The sequence below is a fragment of the Podarcis cretensis genome (assembly GCF_951804945.1).
Source record: "Podarcis cretensis genome assembly, chromosome: Z".
Lineage (NCBI taxonomy): Eukaryota > Metazoa > Chordata > Lepidosauria > Squamata > Lacertidae > Podarcis > Podarcis cretensis.
This window is the reverse complement of record NC_137184.1, coordinates 12409427-12431697: the sequence shown is the minus strand read 5'-3', so window position 1 is coordinate 12431697 and position 22271 is coordinate 12409427. Positions and strand designations below refer to the sequence as shown.

The 22271-nt window shown below is 43.7% G+C and overlaps 1 protein-coding gene across 3 annotated transcripts in view; it reads left to right on the top strand.

The window, feature by feature from the left end:
* Positions 1-22271, top strand: part of SCAI (suppressor of cancer cell invasion) — an 89776-nt gene that overhangs the window by 2417 nt on the left and 65088 nt on the right. For 2 of the 3 annotated variants that reach the window (XM_079962089.1, XM_079962090.1), the window contains exon 2: positions 131-175. The exons of the other annotated variant lie outside the window; for it this stretch is intronic. In XM_079962089.1, coding sequence (XP_079818215.1) covers positions 131-175 — 45 coding nt within the window. The remainder of the gene's footprint in view (positions 1-130; positions 176-22271) is intronic. 3 annotated transcript variants of the gene reach the window in all.

Below are 22271 nucleotides of genomic sequence, written 5' to 3'. Positions count from 1 at the left end.
TGTAAGCTGTGATTGTGGAGGTGGCTGTTGATGTGTGCTCGTCTTGGGTGGAGTGGGGTTGTCGTCCTGTCCTTGTTTGTCCCCGCAGCCCTCTGTCACTGCCTTCTCTCTCTCCCTGCCCCCGCTCCAGAACCACAGGCCTGGCAGAGAAGCCCCATCGCAGACGCAAAAGCAGGTAAGAGGATGGGCATCTCTTTCCTCCAGACCCTTCCCCAGTTTAGTGCTGACAGATTCAGTAGCCTCTATTGATCTTGCTTTCCCTGTTACTGTAGTAGTGCCTGTGTGTGTGTGTGTGTGTGTGTGTGTGTGGTGGGGGAGGGGCACAGAAAATATGTTTGGGATTGGTTTGAAAAATTGAACTGATAGGTGAACAGATTCTGTTTATTTTCCTGTTGCCGTTGCCCTGGAGAAGATAAAGATGGAACTGCACCTCTTGACTGGCTCTTAATTCTAAACAGGGTTGTAACTGCAGAGAGAGATTTTACTTAGTGCTAGTTACAGGAAGGTAATTAATTGCCTCACCCCTCAAATCTTGAGGAGGAATCTCTTAAGAGGGAACAATCCATCTTCTTGGATGTATGCTTCCCCCCCCAAAAGAAAACACTCAAGGGAGTGTGTTTCTCAGTGTTTATGTTCCCCCCTTTTTGCATCTCTCTTTGACTTAGAAGAGCCTTGTCTGGAAATGTACACTGCAGTCATATTGGCTACACTTCCTGTTGGCTTCCCATTCTTCAGTCTAGGGTTTTAATTTCTGTACCAAAGCATCACTCCCTGGTGTGTAGCAATGGGCTTATTCCACAGGTTTTATCTGCCCCCCGCCCCCTTAAAATACGTGTTGTAAACAGCCTCTGGCATGTAAGACTCTTGAGTGTTCTGGAGTCTCCCTCCCCCCCTCCCCTTACCTACTGCTGGAAAAACATACCTTCCACCCCAGTTACTGAAATGACATCAGCTCCTTGCATGCATGCATGTGAATCAACACTTCCTATGTGAGCTCTCTGCTGAGCGCTGGTCTGCTGGCTGGCTGCACTCACAGACTTGCCCTTTTTGTTGGTGTCTGGATTGCTTTGCAAAAGAAGAAGAAGAGAGGCAGCTGTGGGCAATGGCTGAAAAATATTACCTGAAAAAATTGTGTGTGATGCATGCTGTTTTGAACTGTGGTAGGAAAGTCTGTTGGGCAGTGTATGCTGTGGAAAGGCTTGAGAAGTTTGCAACCCTCCTCCCCCCCTAGTCTCTGCTATTTGTCAGGAGACCTTGCCTTGCATTCCTGGAGTGCTCTGCCATAGCTGAAGAGCTTTAGGTAGCAGGTTTGTGTTCCCTCCCACCCCACCGCCATTTGAGCAGGATGCTTTCTCTGTGTATCCACAAAGGTGTAGAAAGCAAAGGGAATCCCGAAGGGTTTGCAGGTGAGTTTGTGTGTGTGTGTGAGAGAGGGGGGGGGCACACACTGTGACTCCTCTGGAGGAGGAGGCAGCAATGGGGTGGGGGGAAATGCAGTAGATGCTTTTTGAAGGTTTTATTATTAAGCAGATGTTTTGCATGGATTCCTAGCTGCCACTCTCCTTCTCTGGCTCCTTCACCCACCTCTGCTTGATGGCATTATTGATTCTACAAGTGGCTCGGGTTTCTGAATCTTATTTTCTTTCAAGTTTTTGCTGTGTAATGTTACTAGCAGTTTTCCAGCACTGTCAGGTTGAAAATTCTCTTTGGGCAAAATTGTTAAGATTATGACTATTGGGAGCTGTGCTGTGCTGGTGCCCCAAGAACTGAGCTGAACCTCCTGTAGTTTTGCAGGTGCAATTTATAGTTTTGAGGTTTGGGCCCATTTACATGTGGCCCAAGCAGAACTCCAAGAGGCCATCTTGTGAATTCTGTTTCGAAAAAACAGATTGCCCAGTGAATTACATTGGGAATGCAGGCAGGTCTGTGTTCTGGAGTTTTCCTAAGACACTGGGCTCTGTTTTTCTGTACCTGGTCAGGTTTCCCCGTTCTGAAATTTGCATATTGCCTGATGTGCAACTAATTGAGTTTTTGTACAGCCTAAGATCATAATCCTAAACCTCTGGCCATGTAGCTCACCTGCAGTGCATTATAGTATGTTGGTGGTGTGGAAAATCTCAATGATAGAGCAATAGTTATAGAACTGTAGAGTTGGAAGGGACCCGAAGGGTCATCTAGTCCAACCCCCTGCATTGCAGGAATCTCAACTAAAGCATCCCTGACAGATGGCCATACAACCTCTGCTTAAAAACCTCTAAGGAAGGAGAGTCCACCATTTCCCGAGGGAGTCTGTTCCATTGTCAGTCAGCTTTTACTGTCAGAAAGTTCTTCCTGATGTTTAATCGGAATCTTTTTTCTTGTAACTTGTAACTTCTTGAAGCCATTGATTCATGTCCTGCCCTCTGGTGCTGGATAAAACAAGCTTGTTCCCCCTTCCATGTGACAGCCCTTAAGATATTTGAAGATGGTTATCATATCTCCCCTCAGTCTCCTTTTATTCAGGCTAAACTTACCAATTCTTTCAACCATTCCTCATAAGGCTTTGTTTCCAGACCCTTGATCATCAGGTTGAGCTGACCAAAGCAGAATAGAGTGGTACTATCACTTGATCTGGACACTATACTTCTGTTGATGCAGTCTAGAATAGCATTAGTATTTTTTACTGCTGCATTACACTGTTGACTTAAGCTTGTGGTCCATTAAGACCCTAGATCTGATTCACATGTAGTACTAGTAAGCCAGCAGTGTTAGAAACTGAGATAGAAAAGCTAAAAGCCAAATGGCTCCTGGAACCTGGGTTACAGGGGGTAAAAGCAGAATGGCTAGTCACCCCCCCCCCCATTGCAGCAGCACTTTATATTTATTTTTTTGAAACACATGAACCAATACACAATTCATATCAGTGACAGGTTGTTAATAACACATTTTTAATAGCAGTTCTTAATTTGACACCACAAACATAAATGGGGCTCAGCCTCAGCAATAGTGGCTAACCGTAAGTATTTATAAATACTTGTGTGTGTGTGTGTGAGAGAGAGAGAGAGAGCGCTCAATATGTGTCGCAGCTTCAGCAAGTACTACAGTCACAGTTAAATATGCCTGTTATAACCAAACTTTTTAGAAGAACAGGCCTAACAGCACAATCCTAACCATTTCTACACTGAAATAGATCTTCCTGAAATAGATCCAAGCAAATGGGATTGGGATTCATTATTTTTGAGCAGTAGTCTCCATTCACAAGATAACTTTTTTTTTTTTTACTTTTTTTTTGCAAGACTGCCTGTATACCTGAGCCTTCAAAATTCTGTTACATGAAAGGTTCTGGGTACCTGGGATGCCACATTTACTGTGGCAAACTAACTGTGTAAACGTTAGTGCATTTTGCAGGCTTTCCTTTTAATATCCAGAATCTGAGAATCTCTTAAAACATTAAAAGATTAATGTAAGCAACATCCTCCCCCTCTCCCTTGATGGGTACCCATGTCCTCTCAAGAGTGTTTTCTTGTCCCATCCAATGGGACAACGAGATGTCAGACTTACTAAGTGGGTTTAAATGTGTTAAGTTTTAAAATGCCACAATATTTCTACTAAATATTGGGGGAAGAAAGGAGGTCCCAAACCTCTCCAAAGGAGCCTTCCAGCACCTCATTATGTAAACAAGAAAGAAATGTCCACAAACAAACAAACAAACAAAGTAAACTTATTGTCAAATAAAGTAAGCTGAAACCTGGTGCCTCATTAACAGTGGAACAAAAGCAAAAAGAGACAGAGGGAGCAGTGGGGGTGGATGGGCTGTATGGGAGTTTGCTTTGTCTCCTGCTTAGGATTTAAATCTCCCCTCCTGCTCCCTACCCCCAAGAGAGCTTTGCAGGTTGTTTGTTTATTTATGCAAACAGTGCCACATTGGAGACTCTTTAGCACATCAAAAGTCTTCAGGGGAGTAGCATGGAAAAGCTCAGTTGCTCTCCTGCAGGGGAGATTTATTTCACTGGCAAACAAGGTGACAGCAAATCTCAATTTGGTTGCTAGATGGCTCTCTTGAGTCGCAAAATGACTGGCGACTAGTTAATTTCGAACAGTGTAAGCCAGGTGTCCCCCATTGTATATTTGTGCATTTGGTTCTTCCTGCCTAAGTATAGAACCTTACATTTGTCTCTAATGAAATTTATTTTGTTACTTTGGGCCTAGTTCTCCAATCTGTTAAAACCATTTTGAATCTTGATTCTGTCTTCTGGGGCACTACCCTCCCAGTTTGTTGTCATTTGATGAGCACCACCTCAGTTCCAAGTCATTTATAAAGATGTTGAACAACAATGGTGCCTAAAGGTGTATAATGAAGGCGCCAGGCGAACTTCGCTTGGGAGAGCATTCCAGAGACGGGGAACCACTGCAGAGAAGGCACCTTGTCTACCTCCTCAAGCCTTACCAACTAAAACTAATCCAACACAACAGGACTAGATTGTGCTCCAGACAAAAGGCCCTGTACAACTTGGAAAAGCTCTGCCAGATGACATAATGAGGATGCAATGGAGGCAGCAATATATGCCTTCTTTGCTGCCTTCACTGCCACTAGGTAGGCTGTGACACCTCGCTTGACACTTTTTTTCAGGATGACGAGGAACCATTAGGGAGCACTCATTGGATTTGGTCAGACAACCAGCTACAAATCCACCTAACAGTTACCTCGTCTAACCCTCATTTTACCAGCTTCCTTGCAAGAATATATGGGACTCTTTGTAAAAAGCCTTAATAAAGTCAAGATACATACACTGCGTCCACAGAATTCCCCTGATCCACCAAGCTTGTAACTCCCATCAAAAAAGAAAAAGAAAAAAAAGAGAGTTTTGTGTGGTATGACTTGTTTTTGAGAAACCAATGCTGAATTTTCGTAATCTCAGCATCCTTTTCTAAGAGCTCACAGACCAACGCTTGAATTATCTGTTCTAGGACCTTTCCTGGTATTAATGTCAATCTCACGGTTGGTAGTTGCCTGAGTCTTCTTTTCTCTCCTTTTTGAAGATGGGGACAATATTTGCCTGCCTCCAGGAACAGGAACCTTCCCTGTTCTCCAGAAATTCTCAAAGATTATAAACAGAGGCTCTGATATTACATCTGCAAGCTCCTTTAGTACCCTTGGGTGCAGTTCATCAGGCCCTGGAGATTTGTATTCTTTGAAAGTAGCTGGGTGTTCCTTACCACCTCTTTTTCTTGCTTGGGCTGCAGCTTCCTTTTTACATCATTTATTCTGTTATCACCAGGTTGGGCACTGCTTTCCTTTTGGGTGAAGATGTAGCACCCTGCTTGTGGTTAACGCTTAGCTGGAATGAAATATTCAACGCAGCAATAGAGAAATTAAAATAATAATTTATTTGTCAGACAAATAAATATGAGGCACAGTGGTATATGGTTACCAAGCTCTGGCCTGGCCTCTTGCCATTCTGGCCAGCACTTATATTTCCTTAATCCAGCCCCCTTGCTCCTCCTGTGGCTGCCTCTGTCCAATCAGCCTGGTTAAAATTCCTATTGGCTGTTTGCTAGAACCAATCACAAAAGATACACCCATTTCCTTCTGCCCTTTTATGGAAATCAAAAAGCTATATATTCTTCTATCTATAAATGACAAATAAGTAGTAATATATCTTACATGTGTCTCAACAAGGAATCTTAATTACCAGCTCACCTCTTGCCCTCCTTGCCCTATTGCCTTCCAAAACAGATGATTAATCTTGAATTTTTATCTTAAACATATGTCAAGGATTTTGAGTTCACATCAACATTGAGAGATCTCCTTCATTTGAAGGTTTCTAAACAAAAGGCCTGACAACCATATATCAGGAGTGCTCGATGGCGTCTCCTGTCTGGCAAGGGGGGGCTGGTGGCTGACTTAATTTCAGGATAGTTACAACTCTTACAACTATATGAAATAAGAATCTAGCATTTCTTAAATCCTTTGCATAATTATATTTAAGCTAATATATTTAATACATAAATAACCTTTTAAAAGGAAAAGAAATCTTAAAAGGATCTTAGTTTAAGAAAGAAACAGCTTTAGAAAAGACTTCCCAAAAATGTTCTGTTTCTGCCAGCCAGACCAGTTGCTTTTTCACTGCTCTTGACCTTTTTAACCTTAGGAAGAAGATATGGCTCATTTTACTATTTATCCACCCTTAATTTGTAGGGTCAGTGTAACCTTGGCTGTCAGCCTGTAATTCCCTTTTTACGACTTTGAGAATTGTTTTCTGCTATAAATCAGGGGGGCCCCTTTTCTAGGAGAAAAACATTTTGCCAAGGTTCTTAGGCAGCTGGTCTTCTAAGACTGGTCTTTTAAGATACAGGCCCTGATTAAACATATAAGCTTTAATAAAAATGCAGGCTTATGATTAGATGCCTCAAAGACAGGGGTAAAGTAGGTATTGAGCAGTTCCACCCTCACTCTGTCACCCAATAGCGTTTCTCCATCTTCCCACACAGAGGATCTACTACTTGCTTGCTCTTCCTCTTGCTTTGAATATAGCCAAAGAAACGTAGTTATTTTTAATCTGTCTTGCAAGCTTCAGTTCATTCTGAGTTTGGGCCTGCCTCACCTTCCTGCAGCTTTTGACTACTTCTGTATATTCTTCCTTTGTGATTTCTTCTTTCTTCCATTTCTTATACATGCCCTTCTTAAATCTCAGCTCATCTTTAAGCTCCTTATGCAGTCACACTGGTTTCTTTAGATGTCTCCCACTTTTCTTTTTTGCTGTAATTGTCTGCATTTGGGCCTTCAATATTTCATCCGTAAGAAAATCCCATCCATCTTGGATTCCCTATTCATTGAGTATTTCTGACTATGGGATTTCACTCAGTGGCTCCTTAAGCCTTTTGAAATTGACCTTCCTAAAGTCCAGAGTTCATGTCTGACCACACTCAGTTTTTCCTTGCCTCTGTATCATGAAACCCAGGAGGACATGATCACTTCCTCCCAAGTTTCTTGAGTACTTCCACTTCATCAATCAGTTCCTCTCCATTGGTGAGGACCAGGTCCAAGATAGATGAACCCCTTGTTGGTACTTCCACCTTTAGGGAAATGAAATTGTCAGTGAGGCAATGAAGGAATTTGTTGGACCTTAGAGTCATATGTGATTCAGTTTTTAGATGTTGCAAGTATGTACTTTTAACATGTTTCGCAAAAATTAAACCTGGTTATTTTGAAATACTCTTGAATTTTAAAAAAAAGATTAAGAAATATATATTTTTACTTGTTCTGCTGAGTGTAGATTAGAATTCAGTCTAAGGTGTATACCAGGTGTGGGGAACCTTTGGCCCTCCATATGTTGTTGACCTGTGGCTCAGGCAGGAGGGGTCCACCACTGGGTACTTTGCCTGGGCTCTCTCTACCCTAGAACTGTCCCAGGTAGTTTTCACCCATGATAGTCTTCATCCATTGTGAGAAGGGTAGCCAGCTCATTATATTTGGTCCTGTAGAACCAACTTATCTGACACATGACAACAAAGGAAGCTGCCTTTACTGTATAATGTGTCAAACCATAAGTCCTTCTAGTTCAGTATTGTCTACACTAACTGTCATTAGCTCTCCAGGGTGTCAGATGGGGTTCTCTCGTAGCCATACCCTGAGATACCAGGAATTGAATCTATGATCTTCTGTGTGCAAATCATGTGCTCTGTTGCTGCATTTCATTTAAAAATAAATCAAGATTCTACTTCTCATGGTTCTGAATACAGAGGCTGAATTAAACAGGAACGCTGGAAGCTGCCTTACACAGAGTCAGATCTTTGGTCTATCTAGCTCAGCAGTCTACACTGACTGGCAATGGCTCTCAAAAGATTTAAAACTGGGATCTCTCCAAGCTCTAACTGGATATGTCAGGATTGAACCTATTTCCTTTTGCATGACAAGCAGATGATCTATCACTAAGCTGCAAACTCTTCTTTAAACTGGCAGCCCTACAGCTTGTAAATCAACCTGTGGTTTAAAAACAACAACAACAACCATTCCCCGTGCTTTCACAGAGAGAGGGTTAGCGGTGGTGTATTTTTTCAAAACTTTGAGAAATTCCACACTTCAGTGATACATCGCTTTTGGGGTGTGTGGTATGTAATGCCTCGACCAGACCTGAGTTTGTGTATTCTGAAACAGTGAAACCTTCCTTGCTATTTGGCAAGAGCCCAAGTACTCACTCTGGGCAAACATTCAGCGAGTGAAATATAGTGTACTATTGTCCTGGAAAATAAAGTGGCATCCAATAATAGAGCAGCTCACCATCTTTGCCTTGGAGTCAGCAAGGAAAAGAATATTGTTGGTGTGAGGGGACTCAAATACATATACACTTTGAGCTTCCACATTCTCAGGAAAATTGTATGTTTTGACTCCTGGAAGGAACAGCATTTGTTCTTCATTGGCATACTCATAGCTTTCCATTCTCTAGACTTGGAAAGTTAACCTGCAAAGCCAAGAGAGAGAAAGAAAGGACAAACTCTCATATTCTCATTATTAATAGGCAAACAGGAACATTATGGCAAGGGTATTTAGAATTTCTCTAAAGAATGTGCAAGATTGAAACCTGTGCATCTTTTGATTTTTCTTCTTCACTGTCGTCATTTTGTACCTTTAAGACTTCTCATCTTGTTTCCGCAGCATATTACAGTGGTGCCTCGCAAGACGAAATTAATCCGTTCCGCGATTCTCTTCGTCTAGCGGTTTTTTCGTCTTGCGAAGCAAGCCCATTGACGGCTTAGCGGATTAGCGCTATTAGCGGTCTAGCGGCTTTTAGCGATCAGCTGAGAGGCGGCTTATCAGCGGAATAGCTGACAAGCGGCTTAACGGCTTAGGAAAGGGGGGGGGAGCGAAAAAAACCCGCGGGAACTCGCAAGATTTTTTCGTCTTGCGAAGCAACCCCATAGAGAAATTCGTTTAGCGAAGCGCCTCCAAAACGGAAAACCCTTTCGTCTAGCGGGTTTTCCGTCTTGCGAGGCGTTCGTCTTGCAGGGCACCACTGTACTATTGAGTGCTCTCCTCTTTCCTGTTTCCCTTTAGAAGAGGGGTGGGGAACCCTGTGCCCACCAGGGGTTCAAATATTGCCTGTAATTTCCTTCCCCAAAACACGCCCGCTTGCCCCATATTTTATGTGACATCAGGTATGAGGCAGGTGGAGCAACAGATTCCTATGTGCAACTGGGAGCCTTAAAGTGCAAAGTGCAGATTGTGCATTGGCAAAAGAAAGCAGGCTTCTGCTGCCCAGTTCCCAGGTGCCTGACAGCTGGGCTTGGTCCCTAGTGAAGGTCAACCAAATGTCAGTGGCATAGGAAACCACCCAAAGTTCTGCATAAGCGGATCTCAATGGTTGAGATGGAGCATAAAGCACCAGACTATCCTTAAGCTGCACTTGGGATGAGACAGCTCAAGATACTGAAGGGGGCTGCATTTGACCCTGGGGCTTCCAGCTGCTGACTTCCAGTGCCATCTTACTGCTGATTTTAGCAGGCCAAATCCATGAGAGATGCTCTTAGCTCTTAGCTATCATACAGGCAGAAACTGTCACTGTTGGAGACCTAGAGTGCATTTTGTGACCCAAGATAAACCTGATTGTGTAATGCTTGGATCTTCACATCTCTGACTGTGGCATGAATGATTGGAAATGCTCTATGTTGCATCTGCTTTCAGGGCAGAGTAGTGGCAAGAGAAAACTTTTTTCGGAAGTGAGATAACTCTTCCTCCTTTATCCCCCACTGTCCCTCTGCTTGCCTTGGGTAAGTTGTTGCAAAGTAACTGACATTTGAACTGAAATATCAAGTTATTCTGGCATTTGGTTCCAACTCCTTCTATCAGCTCTGCCAGAACTACAAAGGGTGGGATCTGCTCTTGGCAGCAGCCAAGCAAAAAGGAGCCTTGTTTTGGCAACGAAGAATTGAAGTGTGGTGTGTGTTTGTGTGTTCTTATTCCAATAAACTAAAATCTGGAAGGAGAAGAGGTGGAAGCATCCAGACGAGGAGCTAGTGAGCCAATCCTATCTGTGAGCAGATTTTCTTCCTTATGAATTTCCAGTTTTTAAAAAGGTATGTGCTGCTTCCATATCTTTCTGGAGTAAAACCTGGTGCGGCTTTTTTCAGCAGCAAGAGTGCAGCTTTGGAACCGTCTTATCAGGGTAATAGTGGTAGGGCAGCTGCTTTGCATCCAAAAGGTCCCAGGTTCAATTACCAGCATCTCTCCGTATGATTGGGAAAGAACCCTCTCTGAAATCCTTGAGAGCTCGTGAGTGCAGACAGTACTGAGCTAGATGGACCAAAGTCTTGACTCACTGTAAGAGTGTAAGGCAGCATTCTGCAGAACTAAAGCAGTCTTGTTTTTTGAACCATTCACTGGTGATCAAAAGTGACCAGGAATTCCATGTAGGCAAGTGAAATCAACTGCTGGTGGAGGGACAAATTGCTTCATTCCTCCTTTGCCAGCCTGCTTGAATCTCCTTTCTGGGGAGGAGAACAGCCAGCTTTGGGCTAGGTCCCGTTGGTCTGGAGTAAGAAAAGCTGTAGGCAGGCTAAATCCTTTGATTCCTCCAAGTCCACCTGCTCTTGCAAGTGATTTCAATCCCATATGGCAGCAGCAGTAATTGGGGGGGGGGGGGGAACCCAAGCTTTGACATTATTTGCACTCCCAGCAGCCTATCTCCGCCTGACTCTACTCTGCCTTCTGTGGAAAATGTGTTGGGTGGTCAATTTTATTCCTCCCTCCTACCCCCATGTCCGATTCTTAGCACCTTCTAATTGCTGGAACCCTTGACATCAGTACTACGCTGTGCTTTGGAATTCAAAGAATGGGGGGGGGGAGAGTGTCAGTTCCCTTGTTATACATCAGTTCCAGTTATACATCAAAGGAATGCAATTGACATTATGCCTCTTCTCGGGATCCACATCACTGAGCCAGTTTCCTCAAAAGAGAGAGGTCAGAGTCCCATTCCCCCACCCAGTGGTGTTAACTGCTCCAAAAAAGTAATAACAGGGAAACATGCACAATTCTCTATCTCAAACCTGCCAACCATTCCTTTGCCAAACACAAATTCAGAATGGAGACTTTAAAGTCAATTCTTGTATGTCTTAAGTTTTGGTGAGATATATAGATGCTTCATGTATGAGACCTAACAGTTCCACTTCCAAGACTTAACCTTTGGCCTCTCTTCATCTCCAAGGAGATTTACCAAGGTTTATTGCAGGGGTCAGCAAACTTTTTCAGCAGGGGCTGGTCCACTGTCCCTCAGACCTTGTGGGGGGGGGGGGCTGGACTATATTTTTTTTGGGGGGTGAACGAATTCCTATGCCCCATAAATAACCCAGAGATGCATTTTAGATAAAAGCACACATTCTACTCATGTAAAAACACACTGATTCCCAGACCATCTCCGCGGACCAGATTTAGAAGGTGATTGGGTCAGATCCAGCCCTGGGCCTTAGTTTGCCTTCCCATGGTTTAGTGGCACCGGGGCAGGAACATACGTACATCGTTACCTAGATGATCTGCAACATCGTGGTTTTCTTAAACCTAAAAAAGAGTTGCCTGGAACCTTTCAATATCTTTTCCACTTCCCAGAGATGCAAACTTTCATCAGGCTTCTAGCTGTTCCTAGTCTTGCCTTTAATCTCTGGCAGCTCCCCTTGGAATTAGGATTTCAACCATCAACACTATCTAATGAGTGAGGTCTCACTCCAGAGCTCCACCCACCCCAGGTTTTCACCTTTAGATGAGCAAGCAAAGGATCAATTGATCAAACCCTTACTAGCAAATCTGCCAGAAAAATCTGAAGTCTCCCATATTAAATACCTTCTGGAGGATAGGTCAAATGATATTACACTGACTATGGCAAAGTTTCTCTCGGAGGTCGCAAGAATCAAAGACCATCATGCTCTAGACATAACAAAATGACTACCTCGGTCTCTTTCGCCTGCTGGTTGGTTGTTTTAACTGTATCTTGTTTTGAATCTGTTTTATGGGTCTATGGACCACAATAAAGATATTTGATTTGACTTTAGATAATTAGCAGTCTGAATCAAGAGGTATTGGTGTCTTTGATCCAGCACTCACTGAAATGGTGGGTGTCTCCCATGCACCTGTCTTAAGTCCATTTGTAGAACCATCACAAACAATGACAACTGATGGCTCTTTGAGAGATTGAGGAGTTCATCTTGCAAGTCTTGGAGACTCTGGTCTCTGGCAAAGAGCTTTTGGCATCAACCTTTTGAAACTTCAAGTAGTGAAACTCTCCTTACGCCTCTTCACATTCTGTCTACTAGTGTCACAGATGGATTGGATGCAAAAGAATGGTGGGAGGAACCTGCTGGGGAACCCCAAGGGAAGAAGGCTAAGAGCTCAAGGATTGGTGGTGGGACAATGATGGTCAGAGGGAGAAGAGAGAGAAGACTGCTACTGGTCTCCCTGGCCTCTAAGGGGCTGGTGGCAAAACTCTGCAGAACACTTCCCCTCCTCCCAACTGAACAAGAGGGGAGGTGCTCTGCCACCCAGCTTTGCTGATGGGTGGGAAGAGAGCTGTTCTCTTGCCCAGCGGTGTGGTGCAGCTTTGTAGCAACTTCTCCTGAAGGGAGGAGCCAATAGCAAAGCCCCACTGCTGGGGGGGGGTCTGGCAGTGGGAAGTTTTGCCTCAGGTGCTGAAATGCCTTGGACTACCTTGCTGTTTGGCCCTCAGGACTCTTTCTAAGCAACACCTGCTCCCTTCTCCCCAGTCCTTACCCCTCCCCAGTCTTGCTTTGTTACCTACTTTACATGACTATAACGTGTCCCTGAACTCTGATAATACTGCTTCCTTGCCTGGACAATGTAGAGGGATGTGTGATATTGTTGGAATCTACGGTATATGTTTTGAGAGACAATGGAGTGTGCCTCTGGGGGTGGTCAAACCACTGGAGAATCACAGCGCTAGCTGTGGCTGCAGAAGCTGGTAACTTGTAGCAGTTGCCTCCTGTATTGTTTCTGCAGTGTTAGCAGCACAAACATGACCTCTCCAGAGCTTAAGCTTGGGCACTGTGTATGGAGGCTTTGGCTGCCCAGAGGACAAGACCCACCTCTTGGCCTCACTGATGTGGTCTACAAGGAAGCAGAGCCATACACTGGGCGACTGCTGGGGGTGTGTAGAAAGAAACCTACTGTACAAAGGTGAAATCAGAGTTCATTGTTCCACCCACTTTATGCTTCTAGGCTTGCCCACCACCCAGAGGGGTGCCTTTAAGGGAATGTGGGTTGAAAAAGGTTCCCTGTCTTAGAACTAGGGTCATTTATTGCTGCTTGTCTGGGAAACCAGAAAATGACCAGACCCCTCTGCCTTGCCTTGTTCTAAGGCAGGCACCCCCAAACTCGACCCTCCAGTTGTTTTGGGACTACAACTCCCATCACCCCAGACCACTGGTCCTGTTAGCTATTGATGGTGGGAGTTGTAGTCCCAAAACATCTGGAGGGCCGAGTTTGGGGATGCCTGTTCTAAGGATAGGAATGAGGAACCTGTGGCCCTCCTGATGTTGATGGACTGCAGCATACATAATCCCTGATCTTGACCTGTTAGCTGAAGACTGGTGGGATTTGGAGTTCAGCAGCACCTGCAAGATCACAGGCTTTCCCTCTCTGCCTTAAAACATTTCATTTCTCCTTAATCTGCATTCTGCCCCCTTTGTGTGGAGCACCGTTCATTTGAACAGCCAGAGGCGACTATGCATGGGCAAAAACAAGCAAACAAGGTTGAGTGGACGTCTTTGTATCTAAAGTATGTGAACTTGCTGCCAAAATAAATGCTACCTTGAAATTTATGCCCGGTGAGGGAGTCCATTTCGACTTCTACTGTAAGAGCAGACCACAGTACAGTTGTACCTCGGCTCCCAAACGCCTTGGGAGTCAAACGTTCCGGCTCCCGAATGATCGAAAACCGGAAGTGAGTGTTTCAGTTTTTGAACATTCTTTTGGAAGCCGAACATCTGGCAGGGCTTCTGCAGCTTCTGATTGACTGCAGGAGCTTCCTTCAGCCAATCAGAAGCCACAGTTTGGAAGTCGAATGTTTCAGAAGTTGAACGGGCTTCCGGAACAAATTCTGTTCGACTTCCGAGGTATGACTGTATTCTGCTTTCCTGAGATGTAGAGTAGGATAGGACAACAAATACCTTGGTGGAACAGCAGGTATTGGATGTGTCTATAATTTGTGATGGGTGGTGGTGGTGTTCACTCCAAGAAGTCCCATGTTGCCCATGTTGTGCTTTCAGGATGGTGACCAAAAATAATAATAATGAAGAGCAGTCCTAGTGGATCAGACTAAAGTGGATCAGACTGCCAATGTTGCAGTCTGGAATCAACCATCCAGGTGACTTTACGAAGCTCATGAGCAGGGTGATAAGATATAGCTTTCCCCTGGTCATATCTACCATCTGGTAGTCAAGGGAACACTGCCTCTAAGCACCTAGCCATGAAAACATAAATGAGAGAAAACAGTTATCATAGATTTGCACAGAAGACATGGAATAGGTTGAAAGGGAAGTGTTATGTTTCAACTGCCTTAGCCACTATTGCGTGTTATAGTAAGACATGTAGCTTGGCTTAATAAACCAAGTGCCCAGTCACTCCTGACTGACTCTGCTTTTGTCAGAAGTGAGTAAATGCACTGATAATTTCATTGTGTCCGAACCTGGGGTTGTAGTTGGTTCCTCCTTAACTAGCCCCTGTCTATTAGCTATTGATAAACCGTAGTTTCCAGTCTTGCTAGCAGTCGTAACCTACTAGAGAGAAAGTAACCACTGGTTTGGGTTTGGGTGCAGCACTAAGCTAACTCCTTTCCTCCAAGAGAAGAGTGAAGCAGGATCAGTTGGATTGAGTACATTAGCATGGAGACCTGTGCACAGTATGGTTTATTACACCAGCCTTCTTGGCTCACTGTTATATGCAAATGCAGCCATTGACAGATTAGAGGTGGTGGTGTATTGCTTTGCAGCATGTGTGAGTGGGTGAGGGGGAATGCATGGATTTGCCAACATGACTACAAACCTCCTTGCATCTAGGTCAGATATTTGATCCCCAATATAGATTCTGAGATGTATAGCCATATGTATACAGCTTTCTTGTGCAAACCATGAAAGCTCATTTAATTTGCATAGTGGGAGGATTAGTTATATTGGTATCAAACCTGTATGTATTTGTATTATATCCTGCCTTTCCTCCATAGAACAGAGTAACTCTCTCACCTGTATGGAAGAGGTTTGGCAGAGAGGGATATACCCAAAACTATTTGGAGAGCTTTTTTAGCAGAGTAGATCTTGGAGCCTCTTAAATGATATTTGCATGGGCCTTGTTATGCTCTGGTCTGGTACAGATGAAACCCTGATTGATCTCTCTCTTAACCATGGTTGGAGAGACTGTCCAGAGCTAGTTTTAATTGTGTGTCTAGCTTGTGTGAGTTTGTTCCTCCCAGAGGACTGCCTTCTGAAGAAGCAAGAATTAGCCCTGTCACTCCAATGCTCTCCAGGAACTTGGCTCTTCCTAGGGATGCATTTCCTGACTGCTCAATGCAAGGGGGCAGGACTTGGCTCTGCTCTGAGTGAAACTGGCATCTTGCCACCTCATGTGCAGCAAAAGGAGTTGGCTGTCTTCCTCTATTCTGCAACTTGGAGACAATCTGGCACAGTGAGCCTCAACTGCTGGCCAGTCAGTCTTGAGTACAAGCATAATTATTGGTTTCCATTACTATTTATTTAATATTGCCATATCATAAAACATAAAAGCAGTATGCACTGTTAAAACAATATTTTTTTAAAAGTGCTGATAATCATTAAGGCAACTGGCTGTTTCCAGATGTTCTTGTGCCTAACTGGGGGTTACTGCTTGCTAGGGCTGGGCAATGTCTGGTTTTCAACATTGTGCTATATCTCCAGCTAAATATTATGATATACTGATGTATCACGATGTCTGAAATAAGGATGGAGCTATGTGGAAGCATTGGCTGGCTTCAAAGTTTTTCTTGCATGGTGAGTTTTGCCTACACCTGCTCTTGTGATTCACTGCCCCCTGCAGGAAGCAGGGGAGAGTTGAGCTGGCTGAGTTAACAGGGGCTGCAGGAATCGAGAGATGCATTGGATGGCTTCACAGTGTTTTCCACATTGTGATTTTTGCATTGCACACACCCACCCCATGATTTGCGATATATTGCCAGGTCAAAAATTATGAAACTGATATCACAAATGGACTTCAGATTGACAATATATCAATATATGGCCCAGCTCTACTGCTTGCTATTTATTTTATTTATTATTACCATGATTTTTGTCCTGAAATTTCACTTTAGGCTAAGTCCAGTGGCTTTACTACTCCCTGGCTCCCCCCCTTTTCCACCCTTCACACGTGCATTTGTGCATGTACACACAGAGCTCTACCTCTGGCCTCTGGTTTTTTTACTTGAAATAAACCCTTGGCACAGGACAGGAGAGATGTCCACCTCTCATTTCTTGTTATGGGAAGTTGAATTGACTTCCAGCTGCCTGTCTGGGTAATTGGGAAGCTGATCACTCATTGACTGAATCAATGGCAACTTCAGTTTAAAAGAAAACAAAAGAAAGAAGAACTGATTAAATTGGCGTCAAGACTGCCATAGTGATGTTGGTAGCCTTTGGCTTTTTTATGTGGACTGGACAAGAGGTCGTGAACTGTACTGAAAGAGGAAGCACTGAGGGTGGTGGTTGGACAAATGCAGGATTAACTGATGGAGGCAGCAGCACCTCAAACATAAGTGGGAGAGGAGGTGGCATTGTCTTTCTCTGATTTGTTGCTGTTCTCCTTCAGCTAGTGGGTTGGGAGTTGAGTTGTGAGGTGGCCTTAAAAGTGAGCTGCAGCAGTTCTGTTGCCACTACCACTGCTGTCTCCTTTCCTTGGTTTAGGAGTGGAAGAGACTGAGGCTCCACCTGCACAATCCAATTTAAAGCACCATCATACCACTTTAAGCCTGGGAAGTGTAGTTTGTAAAGGATGCCAAGACTTGTTAGGAGGCCCCTCTTCTCTTTACAGAGCTACAGTTCCCAAAGTTTCTTTGGAAAAGGAATTGGTCATTTAACCTCTGAGAATTGTAACTCTGTGAGGGGAAGAGAGGTCTCCTAACAACTCTCCACATCCTTAACAAATTACATCCTTAACAAATTACCCAGGATTCTTTAAAGTGGTATGTTCTGCTGTAGATTAATAGTGCAGAAGGGGCCAAAGGGAGTAACCAGATATCCAAGCAAAGCATGTGCATTATTGTAGAGCTATGGTTCCTTGCTAGAGGTGGTTGTTTTCACATTGATAGACCCCTTCCCTTTTAGTGTCATTGCAACCACACGATTACTGCACTGCATCATGAGTCTCAGCTGGTTCACAAAAATGCTTCTTCATGGACCTGAATGCATGCATTCCTGTTCAGGTTGGGCCTCTGAGGAGGGGGACCATCATCTCACTTCAGTCAAGCTACCAATATGAGTCTGGAGGTGCCCTGAAACTCTGTCTGGATCTCAGAATGGAGTTCCTCTTCTTGTCTCTATGCTAATCCCACCCAACTTTGGTTGTTGTGAGAGAGTAGCTAATTTTAAAAATACATTCTCCTGTACACATACAATTTTCCATGTGGGTGATTAGAGGAAAATAATTATTAGGATGTTGGTTCTTTGTAATTATAACAACAGAGAGTCTCCATGACACTGTCGTGGTGGTAGCAACATCTTCACTTCGCCAAGGAGTTAAGTAGGAAAAAGAAAAATGCTGTGCCAGTGTGGAGCTGTCTGTTGCTGTTCCATCAATGGATTGAACTTGCTGCAGGATGGTGATGTGGTAAGAAGATGAAATGGGCTGTATGTTTGTTCTTTGGGTGACCAAATTTGAGGCCTCTTACAGTTGCTAAATCAGAAGGGGCAGTTGAAACAGTTACAACAACACCAGTAACCTCTGAAGACAGTGGACTCCTTTTTTTCTTTTTACATCGCAGAGCATTCAACAGTTGCTCCTGCCACCAGGTACGGGCAAGAGCTGCAGACTATCCAGCTGCCCGAGTGGGGAGAGAGTGCATCTTCTAGGGAACAAATACATATGGTCATTTGGTGTCATTTGGGCATAGTTTCTTAAGTTGTGCACTTCTGGTGTGAGTAGATAAGTATTTGCCACTGAGGATGCCATGAATATTCAAAGAAAAGCATTTGAAATAGCTGCAGCAGCAGTAACATCTATGTTGGTGGTGGGAATTTCAAGTCCTAGGAGCTAAATGCAATGCCTCAGACTTTTCCGTATAGCCCTTGGAAGTCTCCGGAATGCCTCTTTAGGATTCCTCTTTTAACATATGGCTGAAGCATTCTACACTTGATTTTCTACTTGATTGCCCTTCACCTTTTTCATCAATTGCTCTGTGGGTTACAGATGCAAACCAAATCCCATGTAGACATGTCTGCACCTTTTACTGGTTCTTGCTCCGAAGGCAAGCTGCAGTATAACTGTAAATCTCCCTTGACCTGTTCTCGTTCCCCCTTGCCATTTAAACACTGTGGGGGTCTTAAGAGCTCTGTCAAGGACCCTTGATAGGATTAGCCTCTCCTGTATAGTAATGTTGAGTCCAAATCATGTTGCTATATGCTGGAGCAATTTATGGGTGAGGGAGAGAGAAACCAGCTAGTGCAACATGCATATGGAATAAAAGGAATGGTGCCTGTAATTATATCCTTCTGCCCAACTGTCTTTCTCGGCATGTCAGGACTGAAATGCTGGCAGTTTCAGTAAATGCAGAGAGACCTTCCCTTTGGTCACTTTGTCATAGGTGAAATGTATTGAGGTTCAGTTAGGTTTATGGGGGGCAGTTTCTTTCTTTAAAAAGACCCAATGAAGCTTCATATATTTCTTAGCTCATATCTGCACTGCAGTTTAATCCTGGTTGATCTCATTGCTTTGCCTGGTTTATTTATTTATTAACAAAACTTTATTGGTTTTTATACAGATATAAATATAAATACAGGAACCATTAAGTACCATCTAGCAGTACATCTAATGATGTTTGTTTTATCCATTGACTCTAGATGTTCGCATTCAGCATTCAAACATATTACTTTTTTATTTTATATTTCAGTCTGGTTCTTCTAACATTGATCTATTGTTGGTCATGCTGTGGTCAGTAAGAAGCCTACTAGTTCCCTGTGGTGTAGGGTGGAGTTGAATTCAGTGTCCAAAGATAGTAGGGCTAAGGCAGGATTTGGAGAAAGGGGTTGGCTTGTAATTTCAGATATAAGTGACAATACTCTATTCCAAAAGTTTTTTAACATGGGGGCATTCCCACCAGCTAAGAAAAAATGCCCCAAGATTTCCACAGCCCTTCCAATATGAAAGGGAGGAATTAATTTGTTCCAGCCTGATTGGTGTCCAGTGCCAATGGAGGATGTCCTTGAGCAAGTCTTCCTGCAAGGAGCAGAGATATTGGGGGGGGGGGTGTCCAAATACCTTTCCATTTGTGATCTTCGACTGGATGGCCTAAATCTGATTTTCATACAGTTATAAGGCCTCTATCACCCTCTACTTCATGATCTAGTACAGGGGTCAACAAGATTTACCACACCTGGGCTGGTTCACTCCAGTGGCGATCCCTCCGTGAGCTGGATTGCACGCATGTGCGCATGTGTGAGTGGGCGCGCCCACAATTACATCTGCATCCAGATGTAATTTCTGGTGTCTGCGTCTGTGCAGACGCAATTTCCGGTGCCGCAGAAGCGAGTCCCCACACCGTGCTGCGCCAGTTTAGCGCAGTGTGCTGGGACTCACCAAGCGGGTGGCTTGGCTTGGGGGCGGCTCGTGGGCTAGTTAAACAACCCCCGTGGGCCACTTATGGCCCATGAGCCTTAGGTTGCTGACCCCTCATCTAATAGATTGCTGTATGTTAGGGAAGCAGCACCCTTCAGGTCATATGGTTGTTTGTGGTGCTTGAGATGGGAAGAGGCGCTGGGCAGGGTCATCTGCTGCTTGGAGCTAGAGCTCGTTGAGCACGTTGTCAGCTTGGCTGTTATCACTCACAACCCAGGTTCTGCCTTTGTGCTGGACTATCAACTTAAAAGGGAAGCCCCAGTGATATGCTATGCCCACTTCTTTTAGTGCCGATGTTTAAGGCCAGAGAGCACCCTACCATCCCTGTGTGGCCGGGCTGATGTCCTGGAATATTTCAATGGTGGATTCACTGTACTTTATGTTTTTAACATTCTGTAGTGCTTTGTAAATTGAGTCTTTGAGCCTATAGTGTTCAAAGCAAATTACCACATCTCTCAGGGCTTCCCCAGTTCCGCTTCTGCCTCCTGGAACCTGATGAGCTCTTTCTGCGTTATTGGGGGACAGTGGTATGTTTATATTCAGAGAGAGTATCCAATCAGTAATGAATTGAACCATGCCCCCCACTTCCTGGTTCTCTAGTAGGTTTGTAGACTATTTCCCCCCTCAAATCCTTGTCCAATTGTTCTTCCTTTTTTTTTTTTTTATAAATATTTATTAGCATTTCAATAATACACATAGACACACACACACAAAAAAGAAGAAATAACAAAAAATACAAAATTTAGAAAAAAAAAGAACAATTAAAAACAAATGAGATTTCAATTGCTTATTTTCATATAACTTCTTTCTTAGACCTCCTCTCCCCTCCCCATCTTGTATTCCAGTTCAAATTATTAATCCTGCAAATCCTTATTACTTAATTCTCAACCTTAAACTTAATGATTTTAACATACTGTAATTTTACCTTTCCTCATTCTTCCATTAAATTATTATTGCATTCCTCATTTTCATTTCATTTTAACCATTTTATACAACCAATTTTAACTTATCTAATCTTAAACATCTTATGCATCATTTCTTATTCTTTAACATATTTCTTAAAGTCAATATTTCCCTTCCATGGCTTTCCCAACTTCCATACAAATATCAAAACAAATTAAAACAAAGTAATTAGTAATTCTGTACCCTTTGGATTATCAAACTCCAACCCCCCTTTCCCGGTTTGGTCCCCAATAAATGTTCAATCAATACTGTTTAACCTGGAGATCTCACGTCCGAGGCTCTCAAGTCGTCCTCAGTTCCTCTCTGCCGGCCTCTTGGATAGTCCTTTAGGTTAAGCCCCAAGGCTCGAAGGGGCTCTGACCCAACAAGATCCATGATTTTTCCAGTTGGCCCTCCATATTTAAAATTAATGCTAATGAGGTGCTCCACTCTCGAATTTGCAGTTTCCAACTCAGTCCAAACTTTCCACCTCAAATTTTTATTCTCCTTTATTGTCTGCATGCCAGGCCCCAAACTGTAATTCTCCCTTGACATCTGCAAAATTACCAGTCCACCTTCCTTTTCCTCAAAAGCAACATGTGTCTCTTCCATAGTCTCATGGCTCTCAGATTCCTCTTGTTGTTGATATGTGTAAACTTCCTCAAAAGCAACGTGTGTCTCTTCCATAGTCTCATGGCTCTCAGATTCCTCTTGTTATTGATATGTATAAATTTCTTGCCTCCACTCCCTGTCAGCTTCAACAATGTTGTTTACTGCCAGGGCCAGAGTGTTCACATTTGTAGTCAAAACATCTGTCTGATCTTGTAACTTTCCCAGGAGAGCCAGTATTTTGTTGAGTTTAGTCTGATTTTTGCTTCTTTCAGCCATTTTTGTAGTGTCTCTCAGTTTAAAAACCAGCCAGTGAGTTAATTTGTAGCTGCTCTCCCTTATTTTCCAGAAATTGCAACAAATATAGCCAGCAGATGCAACAAAGACAAAGTTCCCTTTATCCTTTCCTTTTGACAGCTATTTTGACAGCTGTCAAAATGTTCAATGGTTCCTCAACAGGTTCTCTCGCGGGGCGCCCCCGGGTTCCGGGGGGGTGAAACTTTAGCTCCTAACATTAGTTTTATCCTCCAGTAAAATTTATAGCGTCAAGCCGTGAAGGTTTTTTTTTTATATATATAAAAAAGAGTTCTCTCGACTTTAAGTTGCAAGCTCTTTGCGTTAAAATATCTACTCAAAGGGGGGGGGGCGACTTCCTTTTTGACCCTTCCCCGCTCGTTCCCAATTCAAGAAAAAAATTTTAAGTTCCAAATTCCATATGTACTCACGGGTTCTTATTTTTAAGTCCAATTGTTCCAAGGAAAAAGTCAGCGCTTCTCCGACAATCGCATGCGGCTTCGCTCCGCAGAAGGAGCAATCGACTCACAGCACCGCGCCGTCCCCCGTCCCGTTCCTGAGCCTTTAAAAAGGCTCCTTCGCGGTTTGGGGGGGC